Source organism: Salmo trutta, chromosome 30, assembly GCF_901001165.1.
Source record: "Salmo trutta chromosome 30, fSalTru1.1, whole genome shotgun sequence".
In the NCBI taxonomy this organism is placed as follows: Eukaryota; Metazoa; Chordata; class Actinopteri; order Salmoniformes; family Salmonidae; genus Salmo; species Salmo trutta.
The window spans coordinates 21,394,870-21,420,014 of record NC_042986.1 but is presented as its reverse complement, the minus strand read 5'-3'; the positions used below and the strand labels follow the sequence as shown (position 1 = coordinate 21,420,014).

Genomic DNA, 25,145 nt, shown 5'->3' with positions numbered 1-25,145 from the left:
GGTGGATGAAGGGATGCCATGCATCATGTTCAGTAGCAGCATTCCCTGTCCTCTCTAGGCCTATCGGACAACCCGTCAGACCTAGAGAAGCGTGGCCAGGTGTTTGGCCAGAACTTTATCCCTCCAAAGAAGGCCAAGTCGTTCCTGGAGCTGGTCTGGGAGGCCCTACAGGATGTAACTCTCATCATCCTGGAGATAGCTGCCATCATCTCCCTCGCACTGTCCTTCTACCAACCGCCTGGAGAGGAGAGCGAAGGTAGGTGTGACTGACTGTCCAGGTATAAGACTTTGGCCTTCCGCATGCCTTAATAAAGCATTAATGAGCTAAAGCCTAGGCATTAGCTATGGGAGTTAACACAGGTTTTCAGTTCTCTCAGTTAAGGTAACTCATCAGGTGAGCAGAGTTCCCTCTTCCCTCACTTCTCTGCCCTATCGCTCTCTTTCTCTTTCTCTTTCTCTCTCTCTCTCTCTCTCTCTCTCTCTCTCTTTGCCCTCTCTCTCTTTGCCCTCTCTCTCTTTGCCCTCTCTCCCTTTGCCCTCTCTCTCACCTCCTTTCTTTCTCTCTCTGCTCTATCTTTCTTCCTATTTCTCTCTCTCTGCAGCGTGTGGGAATGTGGCATCCGGTGCAGAGGACGAGGGCGAGGCGGAGGCTGGCTGGATTGAGGGCGCGGCCATCTTGCTGTCTGTCGTCTGCGTAGTGCTGGTGACGGCCTTTAACGACTGGAGCAAGGAGAAGCAGTTCCGGGGGCTGCAGAGCCGCATTGAGCAGGAGCAGCGATTTGCCGTGGTGCGGAATGGCACCGTCATCCAGATCCCTGTGGCTGAAATGGTGGTCGGGGATGTGGCCCAAATCAAATACGGTCAGTCCAGGATCAGGAGAGGTCCCCTGATGTAGTATACCTGGTTGGACAATCTATGTAGCTACCTGTGTATAATGCATTTGTAGTTCCTTTTTCTGTATCTTACCGAAAGTCTATTAAGAATCAAACATTCATAACAGCTCAACCATAAATGCATAAATAATACATTAAACATATCTGGTTTTGTGTAGATTTCTATTAAGCAGTCATAACGATATTTGGATCCTTATAATTCCTTATAGATCCTTATAAGTCTCTGGTCCCTTGTCTCCTGCTGCTTCCGCTCCCACACAGGTGATCTCCTGCCTGCTGATGGGATACTGATACAGGGCAATGACCTGAAGATCGATGAGAGCTCGCTGACCGGAGAGTCTGACCATGTAAAAAAGTCTGTTGACAAGGACCCCATGTTGCTGTCTGGTGAGTTGTTTGCATATATTCAGTAGTCATGTTACAGTCGGCCGAAAGAGGCCATGCCAGGGTGTTTGCCTCTGTGCCTCTGTGCAGTATGTGTGTGTGTGTGTGTGTGTGTGCACCCCCCCAATGCAAAATCCCACTCATCTGACTGTAAGAAAGCTTATTGCCTACTGCTCAAAGAGAGGGCAAAGAGGGGTAGGCTATCAGCTGATCACAGAGATAGTAGATTATGTAAACCAGCTACTTAGCTAGCTAGCTAGTTAGCTATGCTGTTGAAACAATCTAACTAGTCTTTGACCCGTGATTGGAGTTTGTTGTGCTGCTGACACCTGCCTCTTAAGCCTACTAACAAATTGAAACCTTCCCTGTTCCTGACCGTGATATGACACATGCAACTCAAAACAGAGCCACTACTTACACTACCGTTGGGCGCCTGTAGCTTCTGCCTGCAGGATGAGTGCTGTCAGTGGGCAGAGGAGCGGGGGAGGGCGACTTTGTGTCTCTGTGTGCTGGCTGCAGTGCCGAGAGGGGAAATCTCATTGCCTCTCCCAGTGAGAGAGTGACTCCTCCCTGTTCCCTGGAGCCTGACAGGGCTAATCGGATTGTAGCCCCTGGTCAGCATCCTGAGCACCGGGTCATGAATCCATTAGACCCACAGGGGACCCTCACTCATCCTCTACCCAATAATGATACTCGGAACTGGACTCTGCTACTCACTCCATAGGTCCACTAGGCTAGGTCTATGCAGAGATCTAAAGGAATCACGCTGTTGTGATGGTGATGTAGACGCCTAATCCACATTGGTGATGGAGCAGGCTAATCCACATTGGTGATGGAGCAGAAGATCAAATATTGAAAGCATTCAGCTGCAGGTTCAAAAATCTCTGAAACTGGAAACACTTATCTCCCTCACTAACTTTAAGCACCAGCTGTCAGAGCAGCTCACAGATCACTGCACCTGTACATAGCCCATCTATAATTTAGCCCAAACAACTACCTCTTCCCCTACTGTATTTATTTATTTATTTTGCTCCTTTGCACCCCATTATTTCTATTTATACTTTGCACTTTCTTCCACTACAAATCTACCATTCCAGTGTTTTACTTGCTATATTGTATTTACTTTGCCACCATGGCCTTTTTTGCCTTTACCTTCCTTATCTCACCTCGTTTGCTCACATTGTAAATAGACTTATTTTTCTACTGTATTATTGACAGTATGTTTGTTTTACTCCATGTGTAACTCTGTGTTGTTGTATGTGTCGAACTGCTTTGCTTTATCTTGGCCAGGTCGCAATCGTAAATGAGAACTTGTTCTCAACTAGCCTACCTGGTTAAATAAAGATTAAATAAATAAATATGTATGATGTGATTTCATCAATCAATATACACAATTCCCTTTTCTTATCATTGATTGTTTTTTTCCCCAGTATCTGTCACACTTACCTCTTGAGGTGCTCATACATCACTTGATGTTTAGGCCACCACACATTGGATGAATGCAAACTCTGTAAATGCTGTGGAATTTTTTATTTATTTATTTTATTTATTTATTTTATTTAACCAGGTAGGCCAGTTGAGAACAAGTTCTCATTTACAATTGTGACCTGGTCAAGATAAAGCAAAGCAGTGCGACAAAAACAACAACACACAGTTACACATGGGATAAACAAACGTACAGTCAATAACACAATAGAAAAATCTGTATAGAGTGTGTGCAAATGAAGTAAGGAGGTAAGGCAATAAATAGGCCAATAGTGGCGAAGTAATTACAGTTTAGCAATTTAGACTGGAGTGATTTCTGCAATTCGTTCCAGTCATTGGCAGCAGAGAACTGGAAGAAAAGGCAAACAAATTAGGTCTTGGCTTTAGGGATGACCAGTGAAATATACCTACTGGAGCGTGTGCTACGGGTGGGTGTTGCTATGGTGACCAGTGAGCTGAGATAAGGCGGAGCTATACCTAGTAAAGACTTATAGATGACCTGGAACCAGTGGGTTTGGCGACGGATATGTAGCGAGGACCAGCCAACGAGAGCATACAGGTCACAGTGGTGGGTAGTATACGGGGCTTTGGTGACAAAACGAATGGCACTGTGATAGACGGCATCCAATTTGCTGAGTAGAGTGTTGGAGGATAATTTGTAAATGACATTGCCAAAGTCAAGGATTGGTAGGATAGTCAGTTTTACGAGGGTAAGTTTGGCAGCATGAGTGAAGGAGGCTTTGTTTGCGAAATAGGAAGCCGATTCTAGATTTAACTTTGGATTGGAGATGCTTAATGTGAGTCTGGAAGTAGAGTTTACAGTCTAGCCAGACACCTAGAATATGTGGACAACTATAAATACCTAAGTCAGAACCGTCCAGAGTAGTGATGCAAGTTGGGCGGGCGGGTGCGGACAGCGATTGGTTGAAGAGCATGCCTTTAGTTTTACTACCATTTAAGAGCAGTTGGAGGCCACGGAAGGAGTGTTGTATGGCATTGAAGCTCGTTTGGAGGTTTGTTAACACATTGTCCAAAAAAGGGCCAGGTGTATACAGAATGGTGTCGTCTGCGTAGAGGTGGATCAAAGAATCATCCGCAGCAAGAGCAACATCATTGATATATACAGAGAAAAAAGTTGGCCCGAGAATTGAACCCTGTGGCACCCCCATAGAGACTGCCAGAGGTCTGGACAACATGCCCTCCGATTTGACACACTGATCTCTATCTGAGAAGTAGTTAGTGAACCAGGCGAGGCAGTTATTAGAGAAACCAAGGCTATTGAGTCTGCCGATAAGAATGTATCAGTTCCAGTTGAAATACATTCACTTTACTTGTTATGACCATTTACATGCTGTGGTTTAGTGCACAAGTTCATAACAGTCCCAAGCCATTACATATGTAAGCAATCATCAACATCAAACATATTTAGCAGTATGCTGAGCTATTCCACTCCCTGGTATTAGGCAGTGTGAACAGTGTTATTGAACAACCCCTGGTCTCTTGTGATAAAGTATTTTAATTAATGGGAACATAATGGAGCTCTGCTGTACAAAAGTAATTAGATCACCGGTCAGTAGGAGAAACAGAGGAAAGTGACCTTACTCAGTGATTAAAAACACAAACTACAGTAGCTCCAGAGTATAATTGGTGAGTGTAATTCTGCGTTGCCTCTGGATACCAACCTGCCTTCCCAATGGCACACCACACTCAAGCCAACCATGCAAAACTCTAGAACAAGAGTCGAGCTTGTCACTCCAGGAATGAGAATAGGCTTTTAGGTCTCAGCGAAGATGACGTCACTATGTAATGTGAGCTTAGCAGTCCACTATGTTTACATCATAGAAATAAACACAGATTTTTCCACAATAACCTTCTTTGAACAGCATATTGATTGCAAACAATATTAATGGAAATTCTCCCTTCTGTTTGAGGTGCGACATGATTAATACGGTGCATTCGGAAGTATTCAGACCCCTTCACTTTTTACACATTTTGTTACGTTACAGCCTTATTCTATAATGTATTAAATTATTTTCCCCCTCATCAATCTAAGCACAATACCCCATAATGACAAAGCACATTTATTCTAAATAAAAACAGAAATACCTTATTTAAATAAACATTCAGACCCTTTGCTATGAGTCTCGAAATTGAGCTCAGTTGCATCCTGTTTCGATTGATCATCCTTGAGATGTTTCTACATCTTCATTGGAGTCCACCGGTGTTAAATTCAATTGATTGAACATGAGGTCCCACAGTTGTTAGTGCATGTCAGATCAAAAACCAAGCCATGAGGTCGAAGGAATTGTCTGTAGAGCTCCGAGACAGGATTGTTGTCACGGCTGTTTAAAGGATCGGACCAAGGCGCAGCGTGTTTGTAGTTCCACATCTTTATTAAACCGTGAAACTAAATGCAATACACCAAATACTTGAAACAACAAAAACAACAAACCGTGACACAGAGAGAAAACACATTACTCAAAATTAACAACCCACAAAACCAAATAGCAAAACCCCCTACATAAATATGATCTCCAATTAGAGACAACGAGAACCGGCTGCCTCTAATTGGAGATCATCCCAAAAACCCCAACATAGAAATAGAAACCTAGAAAAACACCATGGAAACAGAAAACACGAAAATAACCCAAAAACACCCCCTGTCACGCCCTGACCACTCTACTATAGAAAATGACATCTTACAAGGGTCAGGACGTGACAGTACCCCCCCCAAAGGTGCAGACTCTGACTGCAACCAAAAAAACAAAACAAAAAACACAAAACACAAAGGGAGGGTAGGGAGGGTGACAAATGTCTATAGCGGCTCTAGTGCTAAACCCAGAACCTTACTCTCCCTCCGATCCTCCAGCAACGGAGGTGGCTCCGGTTCAGGGCGTAATCCCCGTTCCGCCCGCAGATCCCTCCGCTTCTGTAACACCAGCCCGTGGATTGTTATCGGAGGAATCGGACTGTAGATCATTACCGGAAGCTCTGTGCTGCAGACCGCCGCTGGAGGTTCTGGGCTACAGGCCGCCGCTGGAGGTTCTGGGCTGCAGACCGCCGCTGAAGGCTCCGGACTGGGAAGCGTAACTGGAGGCTCTGGACTGTAGGCCGTCTCAGTAGCTTCCGGACTGTAGGCTGTCTCAGTAGGTTCCGGACTGTAGGTCGTCTCAGTAGGTTCCGGACTGTAAGCCGTCTCAGTAGGTTTCGGACTGTAGGCCGTCTCAGTAGATTCCGGACTGTAGGCCGTCTCAGTAGGTCCCGGACTGTAGGCCGTCTCAGTAGGTTCCGGACTGTAGGCCGTCTCAGTAGGTTCCGAACTGAAAAACGTCGCCGGAAGCTCTGGATGGGGAACTGTCGCCGGAAGCTCTGGACGGGGAACTGTCGCCAGAAGCTCTGGACGGGGAACTGTCGCCAGAAGCTCTGGACGGGGAACTGTCGCCGGAAGCTCTGGACGGGGAACTGTCGCCGGAAGCTCTGGACTGGGAATGTGCACTGGAATCCTGATGGGTGGTACTGGCATGGGTGGCGCCAGACTGATAACCCCCACCTCAGGACGAGTGCAGGGAGCAGGAACAGGACACTCCGGACTGGGCATGCACACTGGAGGTCTGGTGCGTGGAACTGGCCTAGGTGGCTCCAGACTGGTAACACGCACCTCAGGGCAAGTGCGGGAAGGAGGCACAGGATGTACTGGGCTATGAAGGCGAACTGGAGACCAGGCATGCTGAGCAGGCCTACTCCTTCCTGGCTGAATGACCATCTTCGCCCTACACCGGTGAGGAGCTTGCACCGGGCGCACCAGGCTGTGAGTGCGTATGGGCGATATAGAGAGCATCACACCATAACCCATTGCTCATTCATCCACTCGCTCCTCAGCACGCCCGCTCCGCAGTGCTCTTAACGCCAGTACCTCTCTCCGGAATCTTGCGTCGAGCTCCGAGCTTGACTCCCTGACTGGCTCCGGTTCACTCCACAGCTCTCATCGGTAAGCACGGGAAGTTGGCTCAGGTCTCCCCTCTGACATTGCCAAACTCCCCGTATGCCCCCCAATTTTTTTTGGGGGGGGGGCTGCCTCTCTACCTTGCCTCTTGGTGGATATAGCGCCTCGTAGTATCGTCGCTCCCTCTTTGCTGCTTCAATCTCCTCCCTCGGGCGACGATACTCCCCAGCCTGCCTCCAGGGTCTTTTCCCATCCAAAATCTCCTCCCAAGTCCATTCCTCCAGCTGATCCCCACCACGCTGCTTGGTCCTTTTTTGGTGGGTAGTTCTGTAACATGGGTCGTTTAAAGGGGACCAAGGCGCAGCGTGTTTGTAGTTCCACATCTTTATTAAACCGTGAAACTAAATGCAATACACCAAATACTTGAAATAACAAAAACAACAAACCGTGACACAGAGAGAAAACACATTACTCAAAATTAACAACCCACAAAACCAAATGGCAAAACCCCCTACATAAATATGATCTCCAATTAGAGACAACGAGAACCGTCCCAACAACCCCAACATAGAGATAGAAACCTAGAAAAACACCATAGAAACAGAAAACACGAAAACCACCCAAAAACACCCCCTGTCACGCCCTGACCAGTCTACTATAGAAAATGACATCTTACAAGGGTCAGGACGTGAGAATTGTATAAAGGCACAGATTTGGGGGAAGGGTACAAACAATTTCTGCAGCATTGAACGTCCCCAAGAACACAGTGGCCTCGATCATTCTTAAATGGAAGAAGTTTGGAACCATCAAGACTCTTCTTAGAGCTGGCCGCCCGGCCAAACTAAGCAACGGAAGACGGAAGCCACTCTTCAGTAAAAAGCACATGACAGCCCACTTGGAGTTTGCCAAAAGGCACCTAAATACTCTCAGACCATGAGAAACAAGATTCTCTGTTCTGATGTAACGAAGATTGAACTCTTTGGCTTGAATGCCAAGCGTCACATCTGGAGGAAACCAGGCACCATCCCTACGGTGAAGCATGGTGGTAGAAGCATCAAGCTTTGTGTGGGGGGGGGGGGTTCAGTGGCAGGGACCGCAAGACTAGTCAGGATCAAGGGAAAGATGAACGGAGCAAAGTACAGAGAGATCCTTGATGAAAACCTGCTTCAGAGCACTCAGGACCTCAGACTGGGGTGAAGGTTCACCATCCAACAGGACAACGGCCCTAAGCACATAGCCAAGACAGCGCAGGAGTGACTTCGGACAAGTCTCTGAATGTCCTTGAGTGGCCCAGCCAGAGCCTGGACTTGAACCTGATCAAACATCTCTGGAGAGACCTGAAAATAGCTGTGCAGCGATGCTCCCCATCCAACCTGACAGAGCTTGAGAGGATCTGCCGATAAGAATGGGAGAAACTCCCCAAATACAGGTGTGCCAAGCTTGTAGCGTCATACCCAAGAAGACTCAAGGCTGTAATCGCTGGCAAAGGTCCTTCAACAAAGTACTGAGTAAAGGTTCTGAATACTTATATAAATGTGATAAATCCGGGGGGGGGGGGTTGGCAAAAATTGGCACAAATTTCTAAAAACCTGTTTTTGCTTTCTCATTATGGGGTGTGTAGATTGCTGAGGGAAAAACAAACAAATAATTTAATAAATTTTATAATAAGGCTGTAACGTAAAAAATGTGGAAAAAGTGAAGGGTTATTCCCATGTCTATTTAGGAATTTCATCTTTGTATCCCTTTAGGAACTCATGTGATGGAAGGCTCAGGAAAGATGCTAGTTACTGCTGTGGGGATCAACTCTCAAACTGGAATCATCTTCACTCTACTGGGGGCTGGAGAGGGGGAGGGGGAGGATGAGAAGAAAGACAAGAAAGGTAAGATAATAAGACAGGCTGAAGGTGTAATGTCATTAAGATGTTCGGTATCATTTTTGTGAGTATGAAGCAAATATAGTACATTTGAAACACAATACATATACCAGGGATGCTTAAAATGGATATGAAGAGTTTCATTCCAAAACGCTATATATCCATTTTCAGAAATGTTAGTAAATTAGCTTAGTAGAGAGAATGATTTATTTCAGCTTTTATTTCTTTCATCACATTCCCAGTGGGTCAGAGGTTTACATACACTCAATTCGTATTTGGTAGCATTGCCTTTACATTGTTTAACTTGGGTCAAACATTTCGGGTAGCCTTCTACAAGCTCCCCACAATAAGTTGGGTGAATTTTGGCCCATTCCTCCTGACAGAGCTGGTGTAACTGAGTCTGGTTTGTAGACCTCCTTGCTAGCACACGCTTTTTCAGTTCTGCCCACACATTTTCTATAGAATTGATGTCAGGGCTTTGTTATGGCCACTCCAATACCTTGACTTTGTTGTCCTTATGCCATTTTGCCACAACTTTGAAGCCACACATTTTCTATAGAATTGATGTCAGGGCTTTGTGATGGCCACTCCAATACCTTGACTTTGTTGTCCTTAAGCCATTTTCCACAACTTTGGAAGTATGCTTGGGGTCATTGTCCATTTGGAAGACCCATTTGCGACCAGGCTTTAACTTCCTGACTGATGTCTTGAGATGTTGCTTCAATATATCCGCATAATTTTCATTCCTGCAGCAAAGCACCCCCACAACATGATGCTGCCACCCCCGTGCTTCACGGTTGGGATGGTGTTCTTCAGCCTCCCCCTTTTTCCTCCAAACGTAACGATGGTTATTATGGCCAAACAGTTCTATTTTTGTTTCATCAGACCAGAGGACATTTCTCCAAAAAGTACAATCTTTGTCCCCATGTGCAGTTGCAAACCGTAGTCTGGCTTTTTTATGGCGGTTTTGGATCAGTGGCTTCTTCCTTGCTGAGCGGCCTTTCAGGTAATGTCGATATAGGATGTGTTTTACTGTGGATATAGATACTTTTGTACCTGTTTCCTCCAGCATCTTCATAAGATCCTTTGCTGTTGTTCTGGGATTGATTTGCACTTTTTGCACAAAAGTACGTTCATCTCTAGGAGACAGAACGCATCTCCTTCCTGAGCGGTATGACGACTGCATGGTCCCATGGTGTTTATACTTGCGTACTATTGTTTGTACAAATGAACGTGGTACCTTCAGGCGTTTGGAAATTGCTCCCAAGGATTAACCAGACTTGTGGAGGTCCACAATTGTTTGTAGAAAGTAGATGTCCTAACCGACTTGCCAAAACTATAGTTTGTTAACAAGAAATTTGTGGAGTGGTTGAAAAACAAGTTTTAATGACTCCAACCTAAGTGTATGTAAACTTCCAACTTCAACTGTATATCGTTTTGCAACAAAACTTATTTTAATACAAGAAATATGAGACCAGTGATATTTTACATATCCATAAGCATTCACTTCTGATGAAAAAACACAAATGTGAAAAATCTGTGCATATAACGTTTTGGAAATGAAATGTTCATATATACATGGATGTATTTACATATGATTGACTCACAATGTCTGTTTCTTATACTATATATACACAGACAGATGTATATAAGTATCATGCATTGGCAGTTTCAATAGGTGTGTTGAAGAGATGCTCCATTAAGCTGTGTCATTCAAGGCCTGATGTTACTTCTGCTTATGAGAAAGAGAGAGCAGAGCATCTCTGAACTGTACAGTGTGCATTTACAGTACATGGGCAGAGACTTTTCTCCCTGTCTCCTTCTCCTTGATATGAAGAGTGGTAGCTAGCTGCTTAATAATTATATCTAAAAGCATAGGAGTCTCCAAAGCAATCAATACTTGAATGGAAAGAGGGAGAGCAAAATGGAGATGGGGTTACACAGAGGGGGAAGCCTCTGGTTAGGACGAAGCTTCACAATGAAGACCACAGAAAGAGATGATGCAATGGTTTACTTATTTGCTGCTCCTGAGGTCTCATACATTCATTTTTTTTCATTCCTTGTTTGTTGTTTCTGTTGCTCATCCTTTTTACTGTTTTGATTGTTTTTGTTTCTTAATTTGATAAAATCTCTTATTGTCCCTGTCCCTATCTCAAATCCCAAACCACTATCTCATCAGAGGGCAATAATACCCCTGCAGTCGAAGCAAAACAGATCAGCATCACGAATGGTAGGTGTTTCCCCTACTAGACTAGTTAGATTGCTGAAGGGGTTTGCTAGAGATATTCCATGGGACTCCCATGGGAAATTGTGGACTCCTAATGTAATTGAAAAAAATAACAAACTGTAAAATATTTTGAAAAGTAAGTTTAACATGTTGATATAAGTCATGGCGATTTCTTCACACGTTTCTGTCACTTTCATTTTGTCTATTCATTTTCCCATTCGATTTTTACTCCTTTAGGGGGGTTAAAATGGGAGCAATGTTTGCCTCCCATGCAGCAATATGTCTGTCACATTCAGCTGTATCAGTCTAGATATTTCTCTCTCTCTCGCCTAATCACAGGCAAGCAAGATGGGACACTGGAAAACAATCAGAACAAAGGTAAGAAACAGGGGGATTCCAAGGCAGAGGAATCATCCATCATTTCAAGTAGGCTACTTTATGTCAATCCTTTGGGGAACTATGCAAACAACAGATGGCATGAGGTAATAATTTATACAAAATATTTTAAAACATTTTACTTCTCAAATAAGATGGAAGCAGTATCTTGATTTATGTTACATGTTACAGTTGCATACTGTAGCTGTAGAACCCACCTGGGGGAAGCATGGCAGCCATTTTACGCCGAAACGCCCACTACACCTCTTAGCTTTTCTCTAACCATCCTAACCACTCCCTAACTTTGTGACAACCCCCAACCTTAGCCAAGAAACAGGATGAGGCTGTTGCCATGGAGATGCAGCCCCTGAAGAGCGCTGAAGGTGGGGAGGTGGAAGCGGAGAAGAAAAAGGGCAACGTGCCTAAAAAAGAGAAGTCTGTGCTCCAGGGCAAACTCACTAAACTGGCCGTGCAGATCGGGAAGGCAGGTGAGGGCTGACTCTAAACGTTCAGCGTTCATAATACATTTTTTTGCTGGCCTGCTTATTCACTCTGACTTGACCTATGTATGCACAAGGTTGGCTAGCAGTGCATACTCTGCTACCGACAAACTCTTCACATTGTTCTTTGATCTAAGTAGCCATGTCTGTGTGTCTGTCTGTCCTCTTCCTCAGGTCTGGTCATGTCAGCCATCACAGTGATCATCCTGGTGATGTACTTTGTGATTGAGACCTTTGTTGTGCAGGGCCGGGAGTGGCTCACTGAGTGTACCCCCGTCTATGTGCAGTACTTTGTCAAGTTCTTCATCATCGGCGTCACAGTGCTGGTGGTGGCTGTGCCTGAGGGGTTGCCACTGGCTGTTACTATATCACTGGCCTACTCTGTCAAGGTAAGGGTAATAAACTGTGTGTGTGTGTGTGTGTGCGTGTGCGTGTGCGCTGCTGTAGACATTATGTGACAATCATGTTAAATCGTGTTTTTGCTCGAATATCCCCCATATGGCAAAATCAAGGCACGATTACACTATACTATATATTGTACATGCAGCTGAATTGTATTGTAGTTTCTCAGGTGGAGGCCTAACAGTAAGATCCCTCTCCGTCTGTTTCCTCCTCCTTCCCTGTAGAAAATGATGAAGGACAATAACTTGGTGCGCCACCTGGATGCCTGTGAGACCATGGGCAATGCCACGGCCATCTGCTCCGACAAGACAGGCACCCTCACTACCAATCGAATGACCGTGGTGCAGGCCTATGCGGGCGACCAGCACTTCCACAAGGTCCCACACCCTGACCAGATGAATCCTAAAGTGCTGGACACGCTCGTCAACGCCATAGCTGTCAACAGCGCCTACACCTCCAAGATTATGGTGAGAGGGTGGATTATGAAAGATAGATAGATACCTGCACTGTCAAGAGCGGGTAGAACTGTTTTAGGGTGAGTCAAGCGCAGGAGACTGAGGTCCGTTGGAACAAACTTGATTTAATAAATCCAAAGGCAAAATCCATATACGGCTGGGAGCACAACAGTCAAAAAGACTAAAAGAAGCTCCGCTCAAAAAGGGCAGACGGGGCGCAGCCCGGCAATAAGTCGTAACCCAAACAATGTAACAAAGAACAATCCCGCACGAATCCTAACTAAACACAGACAGACTAAATACCCCCCCACTAATGACAAACACGAAACAGGTGCAATCAAAAAACAGACTAACAGACACTGAAACACAGATCGGTGGCAGCTAGTAGGCCGGCGACGACGAACGCCGAGCACCACCCGACCGAGGAGAGGCGCCACCTTCTGTGGACGTTGTGACATGCACATTGTTGAATGCTCCCACATTTTTATTGTGGATAATGTCTGCAATGCGGAATGGTAAAGGGACACAACTTTATCTTTTCTGGTTATTTTCTGGTTAACTGGCAAAGACATTTACATCTTTATTGGCCATTTGGATGGAAATGTATTTTGTTCATGTTAACACAATATATATAAACCATTCATAGAATTCAGAATTTACATACAAATTTACATACAAATGTGCATTTTGCTCAGTCTCCTATTCTGTCTTTTTCCTTCACACCTATTGAGCAGAAACATGGTATCTTCATCTTTTATCCCTTAGCCCCCGGATAAGGAGGGAGGCCTACCCAAGCAGGTGGGCAACAAGACAGAGTGTGCCCTACTTGGCTTCATCCTGGACCTGAAAAGGGACTATGCCCCTGTGAGGGAACAGATCCCTGAGGAGAAGCTCTACAAGGTCTACACCTTCAACTCTGTGCGCAAGTCCATGAGCACGGTGGTGCAGCTGCCTGATGGATCCTTCCGCCTCTACAGCAAGGGGGCCTCTGAGATCCTGCTCAAGAAGTGAGTCTGACTCTCAGGCTGGAGACGGCCTGCCTTGTCATGACATTTACATTTACATTTAAGTCATTTAGCAGACGCTCTTATCCAGAGCGACTTACAAATTGGTGCATTCACCTCATGACAAGTAGGAAAAGTAGTTTCCCTGTGAATCACGCATACAAATAAAGGGCTCTATTCAATCAGTATTGCTGAAGCTTGATAGAATTGTAAAGGTAAATTCCGATTGAGCCAACATATGCAGCATTTACTGTGAATGAAGTCTCCTCTAACGCGGGAACATTGCCTTTAAATGTTAAATCACGCTTTAATGCGGAACCTCCGCAATACGGATTGAATAAAGCCCAAAGTTGGATTTGATAGAGGCTACAGCTTTGATAGAGAAAGGGGTGGTAGGGGCCTCAAGATAAAGTGGGCCTTGATTGAGAATTGATGATCAAAACAAAATGACAAACATTAATATTGTGCCCTAACATACAGAGCATCTGTGTCCTGACTCTCTGTCTGTCAGATGCTCCTCTATCATGGCTGGTGGTGGCGACCCACGGGGTTTCCGCCCACGGGACAGGGACGAGATGGTGAAGAAGGTGATCGAGCCCATGGCCTGCGACGGCCTGCGCACCATCTGCGTGGCCTACAAGGACCTGCCGGCCAGCCCTGAGCCCGACTGGGAGGACGAGGCTGGCATCGTCAGTGACCTTATCTGTATCACAGTGGTGGGCATCGAGGACCCTGTCCGCCCAGAGGTAACCAAGAACATACGCAGAGGGATTCTCTATTGGAGTGCATTTGTTTTCACAGATGTAGGTAGATTTGGAGTGGAGTTTTTCCACAGGGATGACAATTGCCTGTTTCTTGCTCTTCATTTCAAGTGGATAATTGTTGAAAAATGTGTAAATAAGAACTTGTAAAAACCTAGGATTAGAGTGGGGAGAAGCAGGCCCTTATGGAAGGGCAGGCACAGTAGGATGACACAACAGGTTTTGTTATACTGTAGGTATATAGTTATAGGTATTCTAATCTCTCATGGACAGACGCACATAACATAAATGGCACCGTAGCGTCTGTCAACAGACTGTGGGATGTGACAACTAACAAGGAACTTTGTTCCAGTGCCTTGATTTTTTGTCACTGATCATTTTGACAAATCACAATGTTGCAAGATTTTAATTCTGGGTTTCCAAATGATAGGTTTTGTTATAGTTGTAGGTTTAGTAAATATTCAATAATTGCTCTGTAGTATCATGTTTGTAAGTCGCTCAATTTGTAAGTCGCTCTGGATAAGAGCGTCTGCTAAATGACTTAAATGTAAATGTAATGTACATCAGCTAGTAAGAGGGTGTGCCAAGGCTTTAGCAAAACTCTGGTGTCTTTTTTAACCAGGTCCCAGATGCTATCAAGAAATGCCAGCGGGCCGGTATCACCGTGCGTATGGTGACAGGTGACAACATCAACACAGCGCGAGCCATCGCTGCCAAGTGTGGCATCATCCAGCCTGGGGATGACTTCCTGTGTATAGACGGGAAGGAATTCAACCGACGAATCAGAAATGAGAAAGGAGAGGTAGAATTCATCATTCATGTATTGTTTGATACTCTTTTACTGACAAAAAATGCAAGTGCCCTGACTCAATTCATTAGCTTCATTAACTCAGTGTTACAAGACTCAACAGTTTCTGTGGATACCCCTATAATACAGGCTTTATTTCTTACAGGTTGAGCAGGAGCGCATTGACAAGGTTTGGCCCAAACTAAGAGTTCTGGCTAGGTCCTCACCTACAGACAAACATACACTGGTCAAAGGTGGGTCAGAGATACTCCACTCAAAGCTACAGTACTATTTTTGTAAACAGATGGTAAACCATGCAGCTGTATAATTTCCAATGATAACTTTCTCTTCCTGCAGGCATCATAGACAGCACCGTACTGGAGCAGCGGCAGGTAGTGGCAGTGACAGGGGACGGAACAAACGACGGACCTGCCCTAAAGAAGGCCGATGTTGGCTTTGCCATGGTGAGTCATCTAAATGATGATTATGATGATGATGATGATGATGATGATGACACACATCTTTAGTAATTTTAGTACATTTGGGGAGATATTAAATCCCATACTTAACGCTACATATCACAAATTATAGTTACATAGGCATGGTATGTACTTTAGTATTGTTACATTAGTACTTACAGTACATTACTACTATGTAACTATCATGCACATAAATAGGAATTACTGACATGTATTGTTTTTTTAATGTGAGACCTGTGGATACTTTTCAAAGCAGTGTACATTTAAAGTGGCTCTTTTTTGTGGCTCTGTGTAGGGCATCGCTGGTACTGACGTAGCCAAGGAAGCCTCTGACATCATCCTGACTGATGACAACTTCTCTAGCATTGTGAAGGCGGTCATGTGGGGCCGCAACGTCTATGACAGCATCTCCAAGTTCCTCCAGTTCCAGCTCACTGTCAACGTGGTGGCTGTCATTGTGGCCTTCACCGGCGCCTGTATCACACAGGTACTCACTCCATCTCCCACTCTCGCACTCCACACCACACTACACTTCACTGTTGTGTAAATTCCAAATGGACCACTTACTGTAAGTAACTCAGTAGGAAATGGTCAAAGATGTACACTACTGTTCAAAAGTTTGGGGTCACTTATACATTTCCTTGTTTTTGAAAGAAAAGCAAATTTTTTGTCCCTTAAAATAACATCAAATTGATCAGAAATACAGTGTTGACATTGTTAATGTTGTAAATGACTATTGTAGCTGGAAACGGCTGATCTTTTATGGAATATCTACATAGGCGTACAGAGGCCCATTATCAGCAACCATCACTCCTGTGTTCCAATGGCACGTTGTGTTAGCTAATCCAAGTTTATCATTTTAAAAGGCTAATTGATCATTAGAAAACCGTTTTGCAATTATGTTAGCACAGCTGAAAACTGTTGTTCTGATTAAATAAGCAATACAACTGGCCTTCTTTAGACTAGTTGAGTATCTGGGAGCATCAGCATTTGTGGGTTTGATTACAGGCTCAAAATGGACAGAAACAAAGACCTTTCTTCTGAAACTCGTCAGTCTATTCTTGTTCTGAGAAATGAAGGCTATTCCATGCGAGAAATACAACGCTGTGTACTACTTCTTTCAAAGAACAGCGCAAACTGGCTCTAACTAGAATAGAAAGAGGAGTGGGAGGCCCCGGTGCACAACTGAGCAAGAGGACAAGGACATTAGAGTGTCTAATTTGAGAAACAGATGCCTCACAAGTCCTCAACTGGCAGCTTCAATAAATAGCACCCGCAAAACACCAGGCTCAACGTCAACAGTGAAGAGGCGACTCCAGGATCCTGGCCTTCTAGGCAGAGTTGCAAAGAAAAAGACATATCTCATAAATAAATAAAAATAAAAGATTAAGATGGGCAAAAGAACACAGACGGACATTCCAAACATGCTTTAAAGCAAAATGATCTCTCCCTACCTCTCTTTGTCTCTCTTTACCTGGACAGAGGAACTCTGCCTAGAAGGCCAGCATCCTCTTCACTGTTGACGTTGAGACTGGTGTTTTGGGGTGACCACAAACTTTTGAACGGTAGTGTAGGTAACGGTCTACGGACATTCCAAACAAGCTTTAAAGCAAAATGATCTCTCCCTACCTCTCTTTCTCTCTCTTTGCCTCTCTGCCTCTCTCCTTGTTATCTCCCTCTCTCTGCCTCGTTCTCTCCCTCTTCCTCCCTCTCTCCTTACCTCTCCTTCTCCATATCCCCTCCCTCTCTCTCCCCCCTCCAGGACTCTCCCCTGAAGGCTGTCCAGATGTTATGGGTGAACCTGATCATGGACACCTTTGCCTCCCTGGCCCTAGCCACCGAGCCGCCCACTGAGTCCCTGCTCCTGAGGAAGCCTTACGGCCGCAACAACCCCCTCATCTCCAGGACCATGATGAAGAACATCCTGGGTCATGCCATCTACCAGCTCACCATCATCTTCACCCTGCTGTTCGCAGGTATGCACAAGGGAGGAGGAGGTGGGAGGCTGGAGACTAGGGGGGAGGGTAGGGGCCTGCAGGTGGGGGTGGGGGACGGAGACTGGAGATGGGAGCAGGGACAGAGACTGGAGATGGGAGGAGGGACGGAGACTGGAGATGGGAGGAGGGACGGAGACTGGAGATGGGAGGAGGGACAGAGGCTGGAGATGGGAGGAGGGACGGAGGCTGGAGATGGGAGGAGAGACGGAGACTGGAGATGGGAGGAGGGACGGAGACTGGAGATGGGAGGAGGGACGGAGGCTGGAGATGGGAGGAGGGACTGAGACTGTAGATGGGAGGCGGGACAGAGGCTGGAGGTGAGGGATGAGGAAGGGAGGGTAGAGGTAGGTAAAGGCAATTGTGAGAGACAAAAGGTTGAGGAAAAGCAGTCATGGAACTGTAGTGCTCTATTTAGCTCGTAGCGTTTTACATGATCATTTAGTATACCTTTGCTTGGAAGTAGGAAGTATATCTTTAACTACATGTGACTCTATTGTCTAATTATCTTTTTTGTGTTCCTCTCCATCTCAGGAGAAAAGATCTTCAATATTGATAGTGGACGCAACGCCCCTCTGCACTCTCCCCCCTCCGAGCACTACACGATCATCTTCAACACCTTTGTGCTCATGCAACTGTTCAACGAGATCAATGCCCGCAAGATCCACGGTGAAAGGAACGTTTTTGATGGCATATTCCACAACCCTATTTTCTGCAGTATTGTGCTGGGGACTTTTTTAATGCAGGTAAGAGGACCATAAGCGTTTCCTTCTTATACGTTCAGGGATAGGCAACATTGATGGGGGTGAGGGCCACAAAAAATCTGAACTCATCATGAGGGGCTGTAGTTGCTCACAGGTCTACGTACCCATATCCATACCCCTCTGCTATTCTAACTCACAACAGTAAATTCAGACCCTGCATGAGTTCCGAGGGCTTTCAAAAGGGGAGCATGCGGCCCACAAGCCGCCAGTTGCCCATCCTTGCTTTACATTATAGCAATACTAGTAATGTTATTCAACCATGTCATACACTGTACATAATAATCATTACTAGCTCAGTTGGTAGAGCATGGTGTTTGCAACACCAGGGTTGTGGGTTTGATTCCCACGGGGGGCCAGCACAGAAAAAAAAAAAAAATTATGAAATGTATGCATTCACTACTGTAAGTCACTCTGGATAAGAGTGTCTGCTAAAATGACAAAAAAAAAAAAAAATACTACTTAATTATTGTCTCACAGGATATGTTGTGCTAACCAATGGCAACCACTTTTTGTGATCAAATCTCTCTCGTCCTGTGTCTTGTTCTGTACAGTTTGTGATTGTGCAGTTTGGGGGGAAACCTTTCAGCTGCACACCACTCAATGTGGAGCAGTGGCTGTGGTGTCTGCTCGTGGGAGTAGGAGAGCTGCTGTGGGGACAGGTACTTATGCTGGAGTTAATGTGTAAATGTGTTACCCAAACTGTGGTTCTAAAGTGGTTTTGTGTCAAGAACCAATTAAGGTCTTTGACATAGACAAACCCACATATCCATAACCTAGTCATAGTTGGCTTTTACACAAGAAGGACTGCCTAACATGCTGACCAGACTGCAGTTGTTTTTGTCCACCCACACCAGACGCAGAAGAAGAAGAAGCCTGAAGGAGGAGAGATTCCTAGAAATTAACTTGGTTTACCCTTTTATCTATAGATTAATTGTCGGAGTAGAGGACCTTGTGCATTTCAGGTAAAATAACAACCCAATGTTTATATCCCAGGACAAATTAGCTATCAAACGCAAGCTAGCTAGCTAGCTAAATTGCCATAAATGTTTAATGCTTTTCAACATGTCTCCAAACTAATATAGTTGGTTCAGAGTTTGTTTTGATATTTCAACCTGCGTGTCCTGATTGTGTCTGGTGGACAAAATCAACATGCGCACGATGGCGCATGCAGACGTCTGGTCAGCATGTAAGACCCAGCAGACCGAAACCCTTTGTTTTACAAGTTGTGTTCTTGTCCTTGTCAACTAACACTGACCCTGACCCAAACAGCTCATCACCACGGTACCCACCAGCCGCCTGCCCTGTCTGAAGGAGGCGGGTCATGCGCTCGGTAAGGAGGAGATGATTGATGACGACATGGCAGATGATGAGCAAGAGATTGACCATGCCGAGAGGGAGCTGCGTCGAGGGCAGATCCTCTGGTTCAGGGGCCTCAATCGCATTCAAACTCAGGTACAGTGCATTGGGCTCCACAATTCCCTGTCCCTTGTCTTTCTCCAACAAGGGCTGTAGTATGTACTGTACTGTCCTATGAAGAGGAGGCCTGTTTGCTTGCTCGACTCATCTCTGTTGATTTGTGTCTCTCTTTATTCACCTTTTGATGCCTTAATTCATTTCACCACAATTAATTCCTTGTTTTTTTATATGATATGAACACAGTGATATGAACAGCGTAAAACATGCACATAATATTCTCATTCAAAAAAGTTATATTTTATGCAATCTTATTTAAAATACAATGGGTTTGGATCATTCTGTCAGATACCAAAGACGTTTTCCTATACAGTACCTTCAGAAAATATTCACACCCCTTTACTTTTTCCACATTATTTTTGTGTTACAGCTTGAATTTTGTGTGTCTTCCCTACACACAATACCCCATAATGTCAAAGTGGAATTTTGGTTTTATATATTTTTTTGTATTAATAAAAAATGAAAAGCTGAAATATTTTGAGTCAATAAGTATTCAACCCCTTTGTTATGGAAGCCTAAATAAATTCAACAGTAAAATTGTGCTTAACAAATCACATAAGTTGCATGGACTGTTCAATATTATTATGTTCAATAATAGTGGTTAACATCCTTTTTTATGACTACCCCCAGCTCTGTAATCCACACATACTGTACAATTATCTGTAAGGTCCCTCAATCAAGTAATGATTTTTAAAACACAGATTCAACCACAAAGACTAGGGAGGTTTCCAATGCCTTGCAAAGAAGGGCACCCAGTCACTACAAAGATACAGGCATCCTTCCTAACCTTCTTTCCAGTTGCCGGAGAGGAAGGAAACCGCTCAGGAATTTCACCATAAGGCCAGTGGTGATTTAAAAACGGTTACAGAGTTTAATGGTTGTGATATGAGAACTGAGGATGGATCAACAACATTGTAGTTACGCCACAATACTAACCTAATTGACAGAGGGAAAAGAAGGAAGCCTGTACAGAATCAAAAATATTACAAAACATGCATCCTGTTTGCAACAAGACACTTAAGTAAATGTGGCCAAGAAATAAACTTGTTGTCCTGAAAACAAAAATAGAATACACCTAAGCACAGGCAAAATCCTATAGGAAAACCTGGTTCAGTCTGCTTTCCAATGGACACTGGGAGACAAATTCACCTTTCAGCAGGACAATAACCTAAATCACAAGGCCAAATCTAACCAAGAGACTTGCTAACCAAGACGGCATTGAATGTTCCTGAGTGGCCAAGTTACAGTTTTGACTTAAATCGGCTTGAAAATCTATGGCAAGACTTGAAAATGTTTGTCTAGCAATTATCAACAGCCAACTTAAGACAGCTTGAAGAATTTGGAAAAGAATAACGGGCAAATATTGTTCAATCCCGGTGTGCAATGCTCTTGAAGACTTACCCAAAAAGACTCACAGCTGCAATCGCTGCCAAAGTTGTTTCTAACATGTATTGACTCAATGTTTTATTTTGTATAAATGTTCACATTTTTCTTCCACTTTTAACATTACAGAGTATTTTGTGTAGATTGATGACAAAGCATTACAATTAAATCTATTTTAATCCCACTTTGTAACACAACAAAATGTGTTGTGTTACAAAGTTTCAAGGGGTGTGAATACTTACTGAAGGCACTGTATTTATCGATAGGACAAACATCATTATTTATATTGTTGTAACCTATAAGAGTAATTTTGATTCCATTGCATGTTCAGATTTCTCACTATAATACTTTTTCTCCTTCTTCCTCATGTCATTGCTATTATTACAGATTCTGTCATTATTTTTTGATGTATCCTTTGTTCATTGTTAATCAATCCTAAAAACAAGTATGTAAAATATTTCATAACAGTTGTAATTGTTGTCTTTCTTGTACAAATCAAATCAAATCAAATGTATTTATATAGCCCTTCGTACATCAGCTGATATCTCAAAGTGCTGTACAGAAACCCAGCCTAAAACCCCAAACAGCAAGCAATGCATGTGAAAGAAGCACACACCAACATCTAGATGAGACAGAAAACAATTACCAGTCCATATTTTGAGGGCAACATCATTGATTAAAAACAGAGGTCAAAATTGGATTACGATTGTCTATTAAAATGCCTTTTTGTATCTAATACATGCTTTGATGCCTCCATAGTGGAACTTGACCTCCACAAAACTACAAGTTCTACTATACCATCCCTTTAAACGTGATTCATTCTGCGTGCTGGTTCCCTCCAATATGCATCACAGGGCCCCCTACCAACTGACATGAGTTACTGCACGACTGTCATGTCCTCTCTTTAATATCCTCTCTCTCTTCTCCAACAGATGGAGGTAGTGAGTACCTTCAAGAGAAGTGGTTCCTTTCAGGGTGCTGCGCGACGTCGCTCCTCAGTTCTCAGCCAACTCCATGACGTAACCAATATTTCTACTCCCACTCACGTAGTTCTCTCCACTGCCAATGCAACTGGTGCGCCTGGGAGTGAGTTTCTGCCATCCATTAACGGCACACAACAAAAAACAGTCCACTCACCATCATCAAAATGAGCATGTTGAAATGCACCTTTGCCTGCCCAGAAATGCAATTAAGCATCAAAGATACGTGTGTTTGTCTATGTGCGTGTTTGTGTGTTGGGGAGTGGGGGAGCCAAAACTGAGGCGCCTGACCCACTGACCTTTTCATTTGACTTTTTGTTGTTGTATCAGTTGTTAATTTAATATTTCTTTACATCCTTTTCACTACTACCTCATGATCTTAGTCCAGGATTCAATCAGAACCATGCTAGCCGACAACCGCATGACTCTTGTTCGAGAGTCAGGCTGCATACTCGTTTGTCTTCATAATTCAGTATAGACTACTTCACTTCTTCAAACATGATCATTAGCTGGCCAGCAGTGTTTAATGAACACATAAAGAATATGCTTGTTTTTTGTTATATATTTTTTTTATGTGTGAACATTTTATAGTCCTGAATGTTTTCTAATTTCTGCTTTTCTAATGCACAAATAAGGAGAACGTAGGCTATGAATTTCGTTGAATGATTTTACATTTGAGTGTCATTCTTTTTATCATTGATATAGTCTACACATTAAATCACCGTTTTGAACTACTAATGCGGTAGGGAAAGAAGGGGTGGTTTGTGACAATGACCACAAGAGCAGCAGCTCACTAATTTGACAGCTCATACCCCAGTCATACCTCCAACACCGCCTGAACAGCTCATACCCCAGTCATACCTCCAACACCGCCTGAACAGCTCATACCCCAGTCATACCTCCAACACCGCCTGAACAGCTCATACCCCAGTCATACCTCCAACACCGCCTGAACAGCTCATACCCAGTCATACCTCCAACACCGCCTGAACAGCTCATACCCCAGTCATACCTCCAACACCGCCTGAACAGCTCATACCCCAGTCATACCTCCAACACCGCCTGAACAGCTCATACCCCAGTCATACCTCCAACACCGCCTGAACAGCTCATACCCCAGTCATACCTCCAACACCGCCTGAACAGCTCATACCCCAGTCATACCTCCAACACCGCCTGAACAGCTCATACCCCAGTCATACCTCTAACACCGCCTGAACAGCTCATACCCCAGTCATACCTCCAACACCGCCTGAACAGCTCATACCCCAGTCATACCTCCAACACCGCCTGAACAAGAGCCATGCGTTTGTCGGCTAACACGGGTTACCCTTAATCTGATTTAATCCTGGCCGTAATCTATTTCTTTATCTTGCTGCTTTGTTTGGCTTGACACAGTCTGTGGTCAATTGTGTTTCAAACTGCCCAGAGAAGACTGTCTGTATGCTCCTTATTTTCAATGAGATCGACATTTTATTCAGAGCATTACAGTGACGCAGCCATGCCAATTTCTGAGATGACAAACCAAGGTAAAAAGGGACACACAAAAGAAAAATAGTTACATGTATTTTCCAGTGTGTGCGCTTCTGGAAAGTTGTAATCCTTCGAGTATAACCTGCAACAGTGACATTTCTAAGATATCCGTTTTTGGTCACCTTACCAATAAAACAATTTCTCTGTCCCTAGGTTCGATCAGACTGCCAAATAAGTATCTGCAGTGTTGCTTTGTACAAATAACTACCCTCATTTTACTTGGTTTCTTTCGTTCTCTCTCGTTGTAGGTTCTGCATCTCATGAAGGAAGACATTTTTATTTCCTTTCTATTTCCTAACATAGGCCTACTTTTTTGTGTGTTTTTTTGTCAGGTGTAGATGATTAAAAGACTAATTGTGATTTGATTGTGATTAGATCTTCCTGAGCACCTCCGGTGGTAGTCAAGGACCCATTGTATCTGGATATCAATCAAGTGTAAACAGATCTGGATGGTCAAATCATTTAAATCATCATTATATCGGCCACTAAAATCATTGACCGCTAGCACCATTGACTTATAGCATCAGTAATCATCTTAAAAAATAAATTAATTCATATTATTGTGAAAGAATGTCTGTCAAATAATTAGCATACAGGAAGGCACCAGGAAATCTGGTCAAATTGTCGACACAGTTGACGGATAAGAGACACATTTTTACACCATGTATAGACACGACAAACATTGATCAGATAGTGATCCTATTGATCAGATCACAAAACCCACATGTTAGCGCAAGGTGTAAACCATGCAAGAGACAGGATTACACATCAGACTAGATTGTATTTCGATGTGTAAAAGGTGTGATCTGGCTGTTTTTCTTTCCTTTGATCTGCCAACTTTGAAGGAGGTTAATTTGGATGTATGTGGTGTAATTGGTATAATGCAATATCCATGCATTCAGCCAACCAACCCACATAAAAAAAACAGTCCCTCAAGTGTTGTGCATTTTGCGTCATCATTTCTATTGAGGACTTCTTTATTTATGTTTCTCATTTATAAACAGCTTCAGATTTCTTTGTCTATAAGGAAGATTAGTAGACATCTGAATGTAGGAACTCTAACTTCTAACTCTAACTATAGAAGGAATTTGCGTTGATCCAAGCAATGTCATTTACTTATTATTTTGCTCTTCAGCTTTATAGGTACTTATCATTTCCCCTTAATGTTCTTTACTTTCCGGACGCTGTGGTTGTCAGTTCAGTGATCATAGGTAGCTCTCTATGGGCTGAATCCTAACTTGAGATCCATACGTGTACAACACTCCAAACACACTTCCCAAATTAGGAGTCTGACCTATATGTTTATTACCACAATATCTGTTTTCCTTGTCCTATGTTTCTGTTTCTATGTTTTTACTCCTGTCCTATGTTTCTCATGGCTTTATGAAGAATCACACTCAAATTAATCTGATCACTAGCTGAATGTCTTGGTTTAGAAAAAGGACTCAT

General features: G+C 43.9%; 1 protein-coding gene across 6 annotated transcripts in view; it reads left to right on the top strand.

The window, feature by feature from the left end:
• LOC115168230 (plasma membrane calcium-transporting ATPase 3) overlaps nt 1–25,145 on the top strand; it is a 35,441-nt gene that overhangs the window by 4,782 nt on the left and 5,514 nt on the right. The window contains exons 3-22 of one of the 6 annotated variants that reach the window (XM_029723309.1): nt 59–256; nt 603–860; nt 1,155–1,280; nt 8,454–8,585; nt 10,759–10,809; nt 11,146–11,184; nt 11,508–11,669; nt 11,856–12,070; nt 12,308–12,550; nt 13,304–13,545; nt 14,054–14,288; nt 14,926–15,105; nt 15,257–15,344; nt 15,448–15,554; nt 15,865–16,056; nt 17,332–17,545; nt 18,098–18,309; nt 18,879–18,986; nt 19,597–19,779; nt 22,116–22,202. In XM_029723309.1, coding sequence (XP_029579169.1) covers nt 59–256; nt 603–860; nt 1,155–1,280; nt 8,454–8,585; nt 10,759–10,809; nt 11,146–11,184; nt 11,508–11,669; nt 11,856–12,070; nt 12,308–12,550; nt 13,304–13,545; nt 14,054–14,288; nt 14,926–15,105; nt 15,257–15,344; nt 15,448–15,554; nt 15,865–16,056; nt 17,332–17,545; nt 18,098–18,309; nt 18,879–18,986; nt 19,597–19,779; nt 22,116–22,202 — 3,272 coding nt within the window. Of the gene's footprint in view, nt 1–58; nt 257–602; nt 861–1,154; nt 1,281–8,453; nt 8,586–10,758; nt 10,810–11,145; nt 11,185–11,507; nt 11,670–11,855; nt 12,071–12,307; nt 12,551–13,303; nt 13,546–14,053; nt 14,289–14,925; nt 15,106–15,256; nt 15,345–15,447; nt 15,555–15,864; nt 16,057–17,331; nt 17,546–18,097; nt 18,310–18,878; nt 18,987–19,596; nt 19,780–22,115; nt 22,270–25,145 lie in introns of all 6 variants that reach the window. The other 5 variants (XM_029723313.1, XM_029723310.1, XM_029723311.1 and 2 more) reach the window with 5 other exon arrangements.